At 48.2% G+C, this 15,260-nt stretch overlaps 2 protein-coding genes and 1 non-coding gene across 3 annotated transcripts in view; all 3 read right to left on the reverse strand.

Annotated features, from left to right (window-relative positions):
* The window catches only part of PNPLA2 (patatin like domain 2, triacylglycerol lipase), a 31,591-nt gene extending 30,749 nt beyond the window's left edge, over nucleotides 1-842 (reverse strand). The window contains exon 1 of the mRNA XM_076344259.1: nucleotides 485-842. Within this exon, the coding sequence (XP_076200374.1) occupies nucleotides 485-671 (187 nt within the window). The 5' untranslated portion in view covers nucleotides 672-842. The remainder of the gene's footprint in view (nucleotides 1-484) is intronic.
* Nucleotides 843-7,040: 6,198 nt separating this feature from the next.
* RPLP2 (ribosomal protein lateral stalk subunit P2) lies at nucleotides 7,041-12,033 on the reverse strand. The gene is made up of 5 exons (XM_076344261.1): nucleotides 11,930-12,033; nucleotides 11,222-11,345; nucleotides 9,352-9,400; nucleotides 7,583-7,681; nucleotides 7,041-7,158 (listed from the first exon to the last, which is right to left on the reverse strand). Exons 2-5 carry the CDS (start codon nucleotides 11,342-11,344, stop codon nucleotides 7,082-7,084), a joined length of 348 nt encoding a protein of 115 aa, XP_076200376.1. The 5' UTR covers nucleotide 11,345; nucleotides 11,930-12,033; the 3' UTR covers nucleotides 7,041-7,081.
* LOC143163890 (small nucleolar RNA SNORA52) lies at nucleotides 9,061-9,193 on the reverse strand. Its single transcript, XR_012995980.1, has one exon. It is a non-coding gene; the product is annotated as a small nucleolar RNA SNORA52 (small nucleolar RNA).
* Nucleotides 12,034-15,260: the final 3,227 nt, after the last annotated feature.

The following is a 15,260-nucleotide window of genomic DNA, read 5'->3' on the forward strand; positions in this document are numbered from 1 at the left end:
CAGGACCCCTGTGCCGACTTCCTACCATCAGGAGCCTTCTTGCATATGGCACCGGTCTCCTCTGCAAGCACCCGCTCTGCAGAGCACAGCGGCACCCACCCGCCCCCCATCCCACGGGGGCCAGGCGCCCATTTTGGACGCATGCTTCACCAGCTTACGGGGCTGAGGCGCCTCTGACACCCCCTTGGACCTCAGCTTGAGGCACGCAGCCACCCGCGAGGGACCGGGGCGGGGGGAGGCTGTGAGAATACTGAGGTAAAGGCCTTAAAAACAAAGCGTCGCTCGCATTTAGGAAGAACGAGGAGGAAGGCGGAGCACTATTTCCACCACTACCGACCCCCGATGCTGTGGTAATTAAAAAATTAATAACAACGAAGGGAAGACTCGAAGGAGCGCTCGGCTCTGGCAGCCGACTGGCCTCGCTGTGACACCTCAGACCGGCCGCCCGCCGAGGCCGAGGGCTCCGCGCCGTCCCCGCGCTTACCGAGGCAGGCGCCGCTGACGAGGGCGGTGGCGGTGAGCGCGCCGGCTGAGGCGCCATAGACCTTCCTGGCGTTGGCGACAAGGAAGGGGGCATGTTCCTGCAGGCAGCTGGCTACCCCGATGTGGTAGACCCCCAGGAAACCGCAGCCGGCGAAGGAGATATTCCAGGTGGAGTCCAGGGGGAACATGGCCTCCGCGCCCCGCTGAAGGCGGGGCGGGAAGAAGCAGCCGCGACGAGGAGGGGAAGCCGCGGGGCTTCTCTCACATCACACCGCCCCTGGGCGGGCGGGACGGAGGACGAGAGCTGGGAGACGCTACTGCTGAAGTAGGCAGCAGCTAGCACGGCAGGATTTGCCGCTGAGTTACGGGCGGCAGCCGCCGAGCTTATATGAGGCGGCCCGGCTCTCGGGCCCGCCCCCGGCCTGCGAAGGGGCCGAGCTGAGGGGCGGTGGCGATGCCACCGCCCCTCAGCTCGGCCCCTCCGCATGGGCCCCGGCCTTGGGCAGGAGGCACCCGGCCCCTCCTTCCAACCCTTCCTCCGGTGAACCCCCTCTCTCAGCCCAGGGAGGCCGGCCCCCGTGGGCATTGCGGTTATTCGCCGACTGTTGAACCACGGCAGCCGTACCAGCGCCTCCCTTAAGTGGCGGAGGCTAAGCCAGTTCCTTCGAGGAGAAGGGGTAAAGGAGAGAATTACAGCTCCTCGCAGCACCCCGAACCTTGCCGCGTACCAGGGCAGCAGCCTGTCTTCCCACCGCAAAACATGCTGTTTCTTGGACGCCTCTGCTCCAAGTTCTTGGAGTTTCCTGCAAGTACAGTCCTTTGTTTTTCGGGAGATGGGCAAGAAACATGAGAGGAAGGGAAAAGCTTTCCCCTTTCAAAAGCTGAGGAGCCAGAGGGAGGCAAGGCTCAGCACAGCCACAGTGCAAGAACAGAGAGGCAACCCCCCTCTCTTAGCAGCTTTCTCTGCCTCTAAACTCACCAAAACACACACAGTTGCTTACCTTTGCTAACCTCTTAACAATTTTCTCTACATGCCTCTAAGCTCACCAAAACACTTACCTTTGGTCAGGGCAACTGCAATTTTCAGCAGTGCTTCTGCACAAGCTCTTAACACAGGCAAGCCTGTGGCATATCAGCTCACCACAGAGCAGCACTGGGTGAGAGGCCAGTGCTATTAGGAGGTCAAAATAGATTTCAGAAGCTGGAAAGATCCCCTTGTCATAAACAATACAGACTATAGTCATTCAAACAACTAGATAAGTGTGAAAGTTTACAGGGACATCAAAAGGATCAGCATAGCAAGAGAAGCAGCTGTCTTAACTCAAAGCAAGGAAGCAAGATCAGCAGGAGGGAGGTTTGGGGGGCACAAAACAAAAAGCATAAGTAATTTTTTAATAGAATCGACATGGGGCAAAAGCACTTTCTATCAAATTAAAAAAAAAAAAAGACTTAATTCATCTTGGCATAAATCTATTTGCATTAGTTTTCTTATAACTGGTCAGAAGTTTCTCATTTGGGACACTGTTATACCTGTCCTTAACAGCTCTCAGACTAAGCAAAGTTAGGCCTTCCTCCCCACAGGAATTTCACCAATTATGTTAGTGGAGGCTATGCAAGTAGCCCCTCTCCTGTTCCTTCCACTCCAGATGTCCTTTCAAAGGATACAAGGGAGGCTGGTACCCTCCCCATAGAGGGGCCGTCCAGGTTGGAAGAAGAGCTGTCTACTGCCTCAGTCTACTGCCTCACAGTCAGCTGACAAGCAACCAAACTCAGCAGGTAACTCTTGTATAAATCCAGTATTTGAGCTCAAGTTAGGCCTCGTACTCCAGCCTCTACAGAGTGCTTTTTCATTAAATGTTTGCACTTTCATTCCATCAGACAGGCAGGAGTCCAGCCTTATCTTTCTTCCAGGTCCTACCCTGGAGCCCACCATCCTCACCTAGCTGCCAGGAGGTACCCCTTGATACATATTAGCTCCATCCTGGAGCACCTAAAGAATTAACCCCACTCTCAGGTCCTCCATTTATGCCTTATACCCGCCCTTCTTTCTCTTCCTCCCATACCTCTACTTGCTTTTGTAATTTCCTTCTTCCCTTGTGTTTGATGTGGTTACATAACCCTTGTCAGCCCTCATCTCCTCCACCTGAAGAGGTGAGCCTTGACCCTCTTAAAGGCCCTTAACACCAAGACAATGCTTTCACCCTCTGCTTCTGATGACATGGAAAGGTATTTCTATGTAGCCAAAACCAAAGAAAACATTGTGTCTTGCATTTTCCAGAACAGGGATTGTGCTGCAGAAGAACTAGTCAATGGGCTGTGACTTTAGTGGAAATCTGTGGCAAAACTGAACACTGAACCTTGTTTGCAGACACCTCCCTAACACTTGTAACCACAAGAACAGCTCTGTTCTCGAGCCAACACTGCTTCCTCTTTTTTCAGCATTTCACAAACCTTAAGGTTCCCACTATGTCCGGAAAATAGAAACAACAATGCTGCAACAATGCTGGGGTTAGTTTCACTTGATTTCTCAACAGCAATCTCATCCTGAGTTGTTTACATCACTCTGCCTTGGCCCTCAACATTACCTATTTGAGGAGGTTAATGCTGCCCTGTTGAAACAGGTTAATGAAATAAACCATGTGAACAGTAATCTCTTGCAGAGTGCTGCCTGGGTACGGGCACTAGCAGGCTGGCAAACAACTGTGTTTTTCTCAAAAATAAATTATCCCCCAAAACTAATCTTTTTCTCCTCAATGAGAAAGTACTGCCATAATCCTGCAATTGATCATAATACTGGAATAAGCCAGGTCAGCAAGATTAACATGGCAGCTTTTCATGTGTATCAAACTCCTATCAGAACACTGCAATTGTGATGCCACTGAGACAGCTTCTCATGTAATCTCTCTTTGTTGCATTTGTTTTCTAGTCTAATGAATGATGAACAGTTAGTACATATGAGATAATAATGTACAAGCAAACAATCTGTTTGTTTTTTCAGGTAAGACCTTGGTTGTTGGTGGCCAGCGGGAATTAATTTTAAAGGGAAGCTGAGAGGCAGTCTGTTATACTGTTGTCTTCAGCATGTTACTTTAGTATTGTTGCCTGTAGTCAGCAAGACTGAGGCACTGGTCATGGAGCCCAACCCCAGTGCTGTTAACATCACTGGAAAGCCTGACTTTGATGTCTTTTTCTTACCTGTGATGTTTGCGTATATTGGACAATTCCATGGCAAACACTTGGGACTTGCTTCATAGGAGCATCTCCTGAGGCAATGGAGCAGTCCCCTTGTCCTTGCTCTCTTGGGACTGAATTTTCCTTCTAGGAAAGCTACTACAGACATCTCTGACCTACCTAAATCAAACCTACTGAGTTCAGCAGGGCTGCCTGCATGTAGCAGCTTGCAAAATTTGGCCTTAGTAGTAAGAGTGAAACCAGTTAATTTGACAGTGGCCCCAGGGAGCCGTTGCTTATTACTTTCCAGTAGTGTCCAGGACATTCTCCCTGCTTTCCAAGTAGTGAAGATGTCATGTCACTCTCCCTGCCCCATAGTATTTGTAAGGAATGATTTTCAGTCAGAGCTGATTAGAGATGGTGCAGCATTTGTGTCCCAGTGAGGAAAGCTCGCACGTTTCAACGTCAAGCCTATGACTAAATCACTCTCCCCTACGGTCAATTTAGTAATGATCAGTTACCAGTGTAATCTCCAGGCACAAGGCTATCCTTTCCTTTCCCTTCAATGTCTTTGAGCCTTTCTTTATGAAGAAGTCAGGAAAAATCTATTCTAGCTAAAATTGATTCTGCAAGGGGACAGGCTAGGCCACCACTCCAAGTGTTTGCAGGCACTAGTTTTCTCTGAGAGCATCATGGAATACAATGCATCCACGCCACCACTACCCTTGCCTTTGGAAATCATTGCTAAGTCTGAAAAGGCATCAGTGACACTTGAAAATTCAGAACAGTGTCCACAGAGCAGGAGTAGTGATCCCAACACCTTCATAGCTGAAGCTCACAGAGATCAGCAGAACAGAGTGGTGAACTCCATCCAGAGCACCAAACAAGTCTGCAACAGACTTCCAGGCACATTACTGCTCAGGTACAAAGCCATCAGGTGACAACTGTTTCGTAAATAGGTACAGGGGAATAAAGCTTAAAATGCTTTGATTTTGCATTTGGAAGAATGGAAAATTCACCGTGCAGAGGTTTTAGCAAATTCTGTAAAATGTGTGTGAAATCTTGGAGTAGACCTGTCCCCTGACCTTCACAGGGAATACCTACAGGGTGGTTATGTAAAATACATTGGCTCCTTGTGGCAGTGTTAACAAATGCTGTATTTTCAGTGCTTTCTCCGAGAGTTGTCCCCTTCTCTGAACAGTTTACCAAATGAGCTGTCCTTCTCTTTCTCAAAGCAGATTGAGCAACAGGAGTTTTCATGAAAATGATGCACTTTCAGGAGGGAATTTAAAGGTGGTAAGAGGACACCCAGCATAGGATCAGGTCTATAACTCAAGGTTTAACAGGTCATAGGGAGAAGATAGAGAAGAATAGGGCGAAGAAAGAAGTCAGTCTAGATGTAGCTGTAGTCCTCCCCTCATCACAGTAGCCAGCAGCTGGCACCACAGGTTTCAGTCTCATCCCACAGGTAAAACTCATGGAATAGTTCAGTGCCACTGAAACAAATTCCTTTGTGCATGGAAAAATCCTGCTGAGTGGTGTGACAGGGCAGTTCCTCCCTGTGAAAACATTGACTTTGCTTTTGCAGCAGCCAAGCAAGGCAATATTGCAGGGTGGGGGCGGTTACCTCTCAGTAAAACCACATCCAAGAACCACTCTTTTCCAGTGATCTGAAACGGAGAAATCAGCAAGGAAAGAAACACAGGTATACCTGCACCCCTTCCAGTGCCAAACCACAGCCACTATGAGTCTGACACAAGCAGTTTTCATTACTACCACAAAGATCACCATGCTAGGACTTAAGAGACAAAGTAGATGACAGGTACTGGCACTGTTACCTCCTGTAACTCTGTCTTGCAGCAGGCACAGAAGGGCAGCAAGGGTTAGTTGCTTAAATCACAGCCATTTTGAGGTCTGAGGATCTAACTTTCAACTGTTCTCTCCCTTGGCTGCTGTGAAGTAACGGGTGTTTTCTCTCAGTACACCACAGCGAGATAAAATAGTTTTTCCTACTTGGATTTCACCCATCTCTCAGAAGTACTTTCCATGCTTTGTCCAATGACTCATAACTAACATAGCTGTATCGGCTAGCGTGTTTGGTTTTTTTTCCCAAAACAACTATGTTAGAAAAGCTTCACAGTATAAACTGCTCCAGGACACCTCTTTTTGACACTACCTGTGGAGACTTGGCATGGGAAGATCATCACATGTGCTACTTGTACTCTACCTACTTACGGTGACAGCCAAAGACTGCTGTAGAAGTCAGGGTAAGTTGCCTGCCAGAATCATCTCCTAGCAGAAGATGCTTTATAAAGCAAAATTTACTGCCCTCCCAAGCTGATGCGTTCTTCTGGGCACACCAGAGATGTTTCAGTTCTCCAGAAATATTCTCCTCATAAAGTAGTTTCTTTTTGTTCAGATCAAGGTGATTCACGTCCCGATAGTTCAGCTACCCCCAGAACAGCCATTCAGTATGAAGCGCACCTTTGCATTGGTCTGTCAGTCTCTTCTCCCAAGTAACTAGTGATAGGACGAGAGAAAATGGCCTCAAGTCGCGCCAGGGGAGGTTTAGATTGGACATGAGGAAAAATTTCTTTACTGAAAGAGTGGTTAAACATTGGAAGAGGCTGCCCAGGGAAGTGGTTGAGTCACCATCCCTGGAGGTATTTAAAAGACATGTAGATGCGGCGCTTAGGGACATGGTTTAGTGGGCATGGTGGTGTTGGGTCAACCGTTAGACTCGATCTTAGAGGTCTTTTCCAACCTTAACGATTCTAGGATTCTGTGTCCCATGAAGAGCAGGATGCAGTATTTTTTTTTTGTTACAGATTTTATGTTAAGCATATGGATGTAACATGAAATCCAAGCATAGTCAAGCATTTTATTGGTGTTGTCCCTAGAGGTTGGAAATCTGACACAGCAATGAAATTGGTGCTTTTAGATATTTACAAAAACTAATTACTATAAATAGCTCTGAAATGAAAATGTTTCTGGACTAATTCAGACCTGCTGTCCATTCAGTTTCACATGTTTTGGAATTGATTAAACAGATCATGAAAAATAAAGTCCTTTTATTGCTGAATAGATGGGACTCTTTCCTGAGTAAATGGGATGGCAAAATAGTATGGAGAAGGTGAACTTAAGTTAAGATCAGGTAGATTCAGCTTCCACATACTGTTTAAGAAACAGGAATGTCAAAACAAGCATCCAGGTTCACACAAGCTTAGCCATTTCCTAAGTACTTTAAGAGAGTCGGGTCCCATGGCTTTTCATAAAATTCACATACCTGTTTCAGAGATAAAAATCAAAGCTTTGTCAGAGCTATTTTAAGAACAGCTGTCTGAATCCAATAGCACTTGTATGGTTATAATAATAAACTTAAAACATTTAAAACAAAGAATTTTAATAATTTCTCTATAACAAATAATTAATCAAATAGGCCGAATCCCATGTCATCGTCAGATTCTTCAGATTCCTCCTTCTTCTCTTCTTTCTTCTCCTCAGCTGAAGGAAAAAAAAAAGACCAAGCCAATGGTCAGTATTTACATTTTTTGCACCACAGGTTTTCAAGATATATGTTTTGGTGTTCTCAGCTTCCATATTATTGGTATTTCAGCCTCCATGGTTTATCTCATTCCCTTTCAATAGCCAAATACAAACACTGAGGGGACACAGACACTACTATTGAAGGGATGTGCTTTACACAGTGAAGTCTGTTTGATTCTCGGTTCTAAGCCAGACCAATCTTAAGGTGGATAAAGAGCAAATGCTTCTGATTGCCCAAAGGAAAAGTCAGTGTTCAGTTTACACTTCAGTCACGTAGTGAACTGCCGAAGTGGAAAAGCCTTGAAATTTGGACTCAATTGTTAAGATTTTAACAGAGAAAAACGGAGCTGCCCTGTAACAATGCCTCTCCACCCATACTCACCAGCAGCAGGGGCAGCAGCTGCAGCAGGAGCAGCAGAGCCCCCTCCAGCAGAGACTGCCACAGCTCCGCCAGCCGGCATGCTGGCAAGTTTTCCATTACCTGAGTGGGACAGAAGAGAAAGTATTTAAATGCTCATCACAAGCAGAGGTAAGGTGAAAAGGAAGAGAAGTGAGAGCGCAGAAAAAACAGATACTATGTCTCATGGACTGAACCTGTCACTATTAGCTGAAAGGAACAAGAGGCTGCACCCATGATAAGAAAGTGTAAATTATTCGGGGGGGGGGGGGGGGGGGGGGGGGGAAGAGAGAGAACACTGACAGCACATTATTAGTAAATTTTCTTCTGTATACAAAGTCCCCTATTTTTTTTTTTCCATATTTTGTCATATAAAGATAGTGGCAAACACATCCAATTTTACACATACAGAAAAACTGTGTGTTTTCTGAATACAGCATAATAGCCCAGAAATTGGTAATTTCAATATACCTCAAAAATAACATATAGGCAGCACTGGCTTCCTCCCCGGCTTTTAACAGTATAGAGAACTGTGAGGCCATGACTGGATCACACTTACAGGAGAGAAGGGGGTGAGGGGAAGGATGTATTTATGGCAAAGAGTACAGTATTTTAAACAAATTCTCCAGCACCCTATGAACCCTATTGCATCTCCTTTGAGATTAGCAAACTGACTTCTGATTTATGCTCGTCTTTGGAAAGCTAGCTAGTTCTCTGGCATCTGCCTTTCACATACCAAGGTTCCCTTGGCATTCAGAGGTCACGTACACGGTATGTTTGCCTGTATTCTGATTTCTGGGAATCAGTTTCTAAATAATTCCCTGTTACTTCAAGCTCTAATAAACTAGCCAAGTAAACAAACATGTTTCATATGCATGTCAGTATGTTCTAGGAAACAATTTACTTAAAGTATTACTGAAAGAGATAGCATAAGTGTGTTGTAAGCACATGCATAATGACTCAGTTAGGTCTTCAGACCACACAGATAGAAACGTCCAGTTACTGCTCGTAACAGCAAGGCCAGGCAAAGTCCTGGCAACCTTTAAGCAAATATATGCCCAAAAGTTCCCTTGTGCCTACACACTTGCAAAAAAATAGAAGTTAATTCATCAGAAACCTTTGCACTACCTCAGCTCTGCTTTATTTCAGCCCTATGACCCAGTCAATTAATGTTAAAAGTTCCAGCTTTGGTAAGAGCCAGCAGGTAAGAGCACAAGTCAGCACTCGGAGTCCTACCGTAGAGAAAAGGAAATGCCAGACCTGAGGAGCTCTAGAATAGATGTGTACTGGAGAGGCTTGTATTAATCGCAGAGGGTGTAACTGTACCCTTAATATGAATTGATACTTAGTTACATTTAACAGTCTGTTCTTCCTGTTTTACATGATTGGTGCATATAAGTGGGTAAACACAAAGAAAAAATCTCCCAGAGAGCTTGAAGGACAGCTAATTCTTTCTCCGATCAATGTGTCCAGAAAACTACATCATGAGCAGACGACCAGTAAGCTCATACATGCTTAAGTTTTCCAGTTTAATGTGGTCCACAAGCGAAACCCAGCAGGTACTGGCACCGACCTGCAGGGAATTAGAATGGACCTGGATTTCAGTCATTTCAGCTGAGATCCAGCATGGAAGTCGTCAACCGCAAAGCTAAACTGATGAATAATCAGGGAGTTGGCAGCAATTCTACGCTCTCAGGTCTAAGTTACCAAAGTAGTAGAGGCAATTATCTGTGACACTCAGAGGCTGTACTTACCCTGAGCAATGACATCCTCGATGTTTTTTCCATTCAGCTCACTAATAACCTGTGTAAATTAAGTTTAGAATGTTAATAGTTTCAAAACAGCATGAGTATAAGCTACATTTAAACAAATACTGGTTAATCATCATGTGTAATGCCTCCATCCCACTGCTTATACAGTCCCAACATTCCTTATTTCTCAGTGGAAGGAACAGGACATTGAAATGAAAACTTCAGCTAAGTCTTTCATACTTTTCTGTGAGAGCTTTTTCATGAAATCTGTTACAAAGAATTCATAATGAATCCAAGGACCTTGCAGAAAGAAGGATACACAGATGTTGTGGAGCCAATTAGGAAACCCCACTAATGGTCTGTTAGTCACTGAGGGACTGTTAACATATCTTACTTAATACCCACTGGGAGGCTCTGAAGCACTGAGCCCTAGACCAAAAACCACAGGGTCCTGATCCTAGCATTACCAAATGTTACAGCCAAGCTGGCTGTTGTATCCTTGCACTGGAACAGAGAGTCCCAGCTTCAATTTTACTACCATTGTTGTATAACCAGGGATGAGGAAAGCAAAACACAAAGCCAAAAATTGCTAAAGCAAGCAAGCACTTTAAAAAAAAGAGAGAATACCACAGACCTGACTGGTGAGTCCCTGCTACCAGGAGTCAGTGCTGAACACTGCAGACTCGCCAAAGCCAAAGGACTTTAACCAAGAGCTTTTCAACAGGCACCTTCTACTTACACAGAGCACGTGATCTGTGAAATGCCGTGCCTGTGCGCTTGCTTCACCTGAAGGAAGGTGTTTTTAAGACTTCACTAGATTTACACTGGCATTAAGATACAGCCAATGCAAATAGAAAAGGATTAATTAATCGTGACCAAAACAAATTCCAGAGCTGTCCAGATACTGGAGGATCAGAGAAAACAACTAATTTATGAAGGTACTAAACAAACATAAACATACCAAAGCTGAAAGACCTGGCGTTTAAACAGGAGCACCACGAGTTCAAACCAACATTCCACACCATAATAAGGATGCTGTCAACTCAGTCAACCCATCATTTGGTCAGGTCTGTGGTGAAACACTGTCTCCAGCTGGGAAAGTAACTTGTTTTTTCCTCCACCTCTTGGGAAAAAGAGTTTCTTGGGAAACTCCGCATACAAGTATGGGCCAGGTGATAAGACCATTTTTTTTGGTTCTTTTTTTTTTTCCCACAGCCATTTTTTTAAGTCCCAAGACTGAAGGTCTATTATATCACTAGAAACATTCTAATTAAGATACTCTCTTCTTAAAAAGCCTGTTTTTCAACACAACCATTTCAGCATTATTTTCCAAAATCTTCCTACATATTATTATTGAATACCTTTAATGCCCATGTTATAATTTGCCTATGTTTCTTGGTGAAGGAACAAATGCTTCTTTGCAGTACACTATATAAGAACTTATTACTGAGTATCAGGCCTTCAAAAGTGTTAGCTTTAAATCAATAACGACCAAAAGCCAAAATTAAACATTAAGTGCAAACTATACATTATGTCAGAACAGAACTTATTTTCAATACATACTCATCTGTAGCCACCATCCCATTGAAAATTATTAGACTGAACGGTCAGAAGTCAGCAACAACTGACAGAGATCTTTGCGGAGAACAGGTGTTAAATCAGGAAGCCAGAATTCTACAAAAACGTTGTAAAAATAGTTCTGATTGGTTAAGCAGTGTTTTAGAAATCACACATGTAATGATCAGCGAACGTCTGAACAAAATAAGACTAGATCAACAGCAAGGCAACTATGGAAACACTGAAGCCAAGAGAACAGCTCCAATGTCTGATGCTGACTGGGACATGACCGTCTGGAATTAAGAGGCAATGCCACCTTGTTCATGCGTTCATCATCTGTCTCAATGCCAACGCTGTCGAGGATCTTTTTCAAGTCCTTTGACGTGGGAGACTCGTTGCCACCGAGGACCGCTAGAAGGTAAGCTGCGACGTAACGCATCCTGGAAAACAAGAGAATTGGATCTTCAGTGCTAATGATCTAGTTACATGTTCGGAGGAAGTTTGATCTCCTCACTGGGGGAAGCAAACCTCACCCTCCCGACTGCAAGTGTTTTGCTCTACTGTTAAATGAAAACCCACGACACGTGAGGCCGCGCACTGGTCTCCTGCCAGCACGGGGCCCCGCACACGGCAGCCCGTTGAGCACCGCAAAACACCGCGGCGCTGCTGCCCCAAGGCCTGAGCAGCCGGCCCGGCCTAACGCTGCCGGCACCGCACGCCTCTCCCGGAGAAAAGCGGCACCGCGGCCTCCCGAACACCTGTTGGCGCCCCCGACGGGATCCCCGCTCCGGCTCCCCGCGGCGTTCGCCTAAGCCTGTCCCGTCCCTCCGCAGGCCCTGGCCCAAGCCCACCAGGCCCAGGCCCACCAGGCCCAGACCGGGAGAGCACATGGCCGCCATTTCCCCGCACCCTCCCGCCCGAAGTGGTCTCGCCCAAGCCCCGCTGGCGGCCGCGGGCGGGAGCGGGTGCGCCGGGAGCGACCATACCCGCGGGAGAGGGGGGGAAGGAACCGCCGCGCGCTTACTTGGGAGGAGGCAGCGGCGCGGGAGACAGGCCTGGGACGTGCGCTCGCGATGGCAGCCCGGCGGCGAAAGGGAAGAGGCGGTGCCTCGGCAACGCCTTCTTCCCGTCACACCTCAACAACGCGCGCTGCCATTGGGCCAGGCCGGCGGGGAGGGGGCAGGCCAATGAGGAGCCGTGGGCTTAGCTGCCGCACTAACGGCCGCCGCGCAGACAGTGGCGCGTGCGCAGAGCGGGGCTGTCAGGCGCGTCCGCGGGGGGGCTGGCGGCGGGGTGTCGGGTGCCGCCTCAAGTGCAAGGCCGCGGCAACTAATTTTTCGTCGTCAGGGTGGTTCTTTTTTTTCCCCAAACTGCGGCATGCGCGCGGGCCGGGCGATGCCACCCGCCGTGCCCTGCCCTGCCTCCCGGCAAGCGCAGGCCCCTCCGCTGAGGAAAAGCTCTCCACAGGAGGGAGGGAGCGGCCTGTCCTGTTCCGGGGAGGCCAGGAGTTAGCAACCCAGCGGCAAGGTCTTGCAGTGGGATTACAGGAGTTACCGCCCGTGCTTGGTTCGCTTGATTTCTTCCTGGATTAGGGAGATGAATAAAAGTGAAAAGTTAACATCGTGCCAAAATCCACTGGACCCAAATAAACCAGAACAGCTGCGGCAGCAGGGCTGTGACGAGGCTTTGGCTATAGCTGCCTTACCGCCCTGGAGGCTCCCCAGAAACCCCCTGTGCGGGTGAGAGCACTCTCCACTTCTCTGGTAACTCTTGGTGCCACCTGAAAACAACCGGGCTCACAGTTTTATAACTGCGGAAATGCTTCAGAGAAGCAGTCAGCAGTTCGTGTTCACTCCCTGTGGGATGAGAAATTTCCCTCAGGGCACTGTGCAGCTTGTGTTCAGCTTTGAGCAAGGGGCACTTCTCCCAGGGCATTAACGCAGCAGCAGCGCCATGTCACAGCATCAAGGCACCAGCCGGAAACTTGCCATTACAGAAAAACCCAGCTTCGCCCCTCTGAACGAAATGGAGAGCAGCACAAATGCTGTGGGGCCTTGCCAGGATGCGGTGTTGGACCAAATGGCATCTCTCGCTGCGAGACAGCTAGCTGAAGGCAGGCGCCCTCCTGGAGCACACGGGGCAGCAAAGGCCCAGCCGTGGCAGAGCCGCATGGCTCTGGGTGGACTGAGGGCTGGCTCCGCAGCACCTAGCCCTGTGGCCTTCTGGGCTTGCAGCCCCAGCTCCCGCTACGTTTCTCTCCCTGAGTTTGCAGCAAATGAGCACACCACCAGGAGCTGCCCGTGCCTCCCATTCCCTGCAGGCTGAGCTCACGTTTGAGCCCAGGGGAGCCGCACCAGGACCGGCTGGGGTGCCGAGGCTGTGGCGGTGTTAGGAAAATCTCATTTTATGACACTTTCATGACAGCAGGACGCCTGGGCCTCGTTCCCCAGAGCCGCCTGCCCCTTGTCCTGCTGCATCTGGCACCTCCTCCGGCTCGTCCCGCCCCGGCAGTGCAGCTCGCCTGCAAACTTTGCAGGAAGTGCCTGAGCTGAGCCACGCTGTGCCGGGCTGAGCCGAGCCAAACCGAGCGCGGCCGGGCTTTCGGGACCCAGGTTTTGTATGCCAGGGACCGGGTGCGGAGGGGGTGAGACAAGCGTGGCCGTGCTCAGCGGGGCACAGTTCGTGTGGCCTGGCTGCTTGGCTGTAGGTCCTGCCGGGGGGGGTCCCCGGGGGCTGAGCTCAGGGGCCCTGTGGGGTGTGGGGTAATGGGGGCCTGGGGCTGCCGGAGCTGGCGGCAGCACAGGTGAGGACAGTCCTGGGCGAGTGTGTGTGTATGTGCACATGTGCGTGTATGTGCACATGTGCATACCTGTGCACAAGGGTGCCTGCCCATGTCCTGTACGCACGCCTGTGGCTGCGTTTGTGGTCTCCGAGCCTCTCTAGCCTGGCCAGTTCGGAGCTGCCCTCTAGTTCCTTCACCATCAATAGCTCTACAAAGCTATAGCAGATGATCTTTTTGCTTACGCACATCTGTAAGAAAGCTGTGTATGTGTTGTGTACAGCCTTTTTGTAAGAAATACTTACCTTTTACTAAAGCAGTAGTTTCCATTTACCTGTTCTTCCTGTACTTACGTGTCCGTAAGGTTTCTGCTCTTTCAGGGAGCTGGGTGTGATGCTTCCCCCCAGACTGTGCCTTGGGAACATCAGTGCTGCCATGTTCCACAGGTTAACAGTAAAAAACACTGCTCCTCAGGGTGTTGCAGGGGCATTAGCTTGCTTCTGCTGGCCTTGGACGTTAAAGCTGTTACAAGTTTTTTATAGTTCTGCATCACTCAGTCAAAAGAAATTTCTATTCCCCTATTAGATCTATGGCAGGGTTTAAAAAGAACTCCTGATATTCACACTATAAGCTAGTTTTATTGCCAAGCTCAGGAGGTTGCAAAAGATAAAGGAAGTGGAAAGAGCAGGAAATGGGGGACTTGGAAGTATGTGACTACAGGTATAAAAACAAGCGTGGTGCCTCTGCTTATCTTTGCACTACCAGTGTGCTATGATGATAGTGGCTGATTTTGAAAGTCCTAGGTGGATGAAGGCTTCTTCACGCTAAGAAGGCGGAGGAATAATTAATTTGTTCAAATTTCATACCTCTGCTCCTTTAGGTGTAAATCCTTCTTAGCATGCACTATGTGAGATCTACTTTTCCCCTCTCTCTTAATCCATGGAGGGTGCTGTGAGGGCAGGAAACAAGGACTAGCTGGTAACTAGCCGGCCATGGCTTCGTGCTCGGTTTGCTGTGTTAGAGCATCCCTGTGGAGGCAAATCTGCAAGAGCCCCAGTTCCACTGCACAGTCCAGTGCTCCTGTGCCACAGACGTGCCTTTTCTAACCCCCTCCCTGGCCCTGCCATGTTTGCTCCGCTGCCCTTTGCCCGTTTTCAGCTGCACTCACTTTTATCCCGTTGGCACCCGGTTTCACAACTGGGTTCGATGAGGACCTGTTACAGCCTGCGAGCAGCCTCTGGGCTCTGCTCCTGGCTCAGCACTCCCTGCCCCAGTTTCCCCCTCCACTTGTAAAGCTTCCTGCTAAGGCACTTTGAAATCTGCATAAGGCATAGGCATTTACATTTATATCTTCTAACGTTAATATTACTATTTATTCTCATGGTGGATAATTGCTCCATTCCCTGCTGAGATGTTGGCTGGGAAAACTCAGAGGTTTTCCCTAGGAGGAGAAGCCTCCATGGTGTCCGTCACCCTGCATTTCTGTGCTCTCTGCCCACAAAGCTTTCAGTAACACACGTGTAATCCCTCCTGCCCTCTTGCTGTGATTATAAACTGTTTCCAGCCACTCTGGGCT

The sequence above is a fragment of the Aptenodytes patagonicus genome, chromosome 7 (genome assembly GCF_965638725.1).
Source record: "Aptenodytes patagonicus chromosome 7, bAptPat1.pri.cur, whole genome shotgun sequence".
NCBI lineage: Eukaryota > Metazoa > Chordata > Aves > Sphenisciformes > Spheniscidae > Aptenodytes > Aptenodytes patagonicus.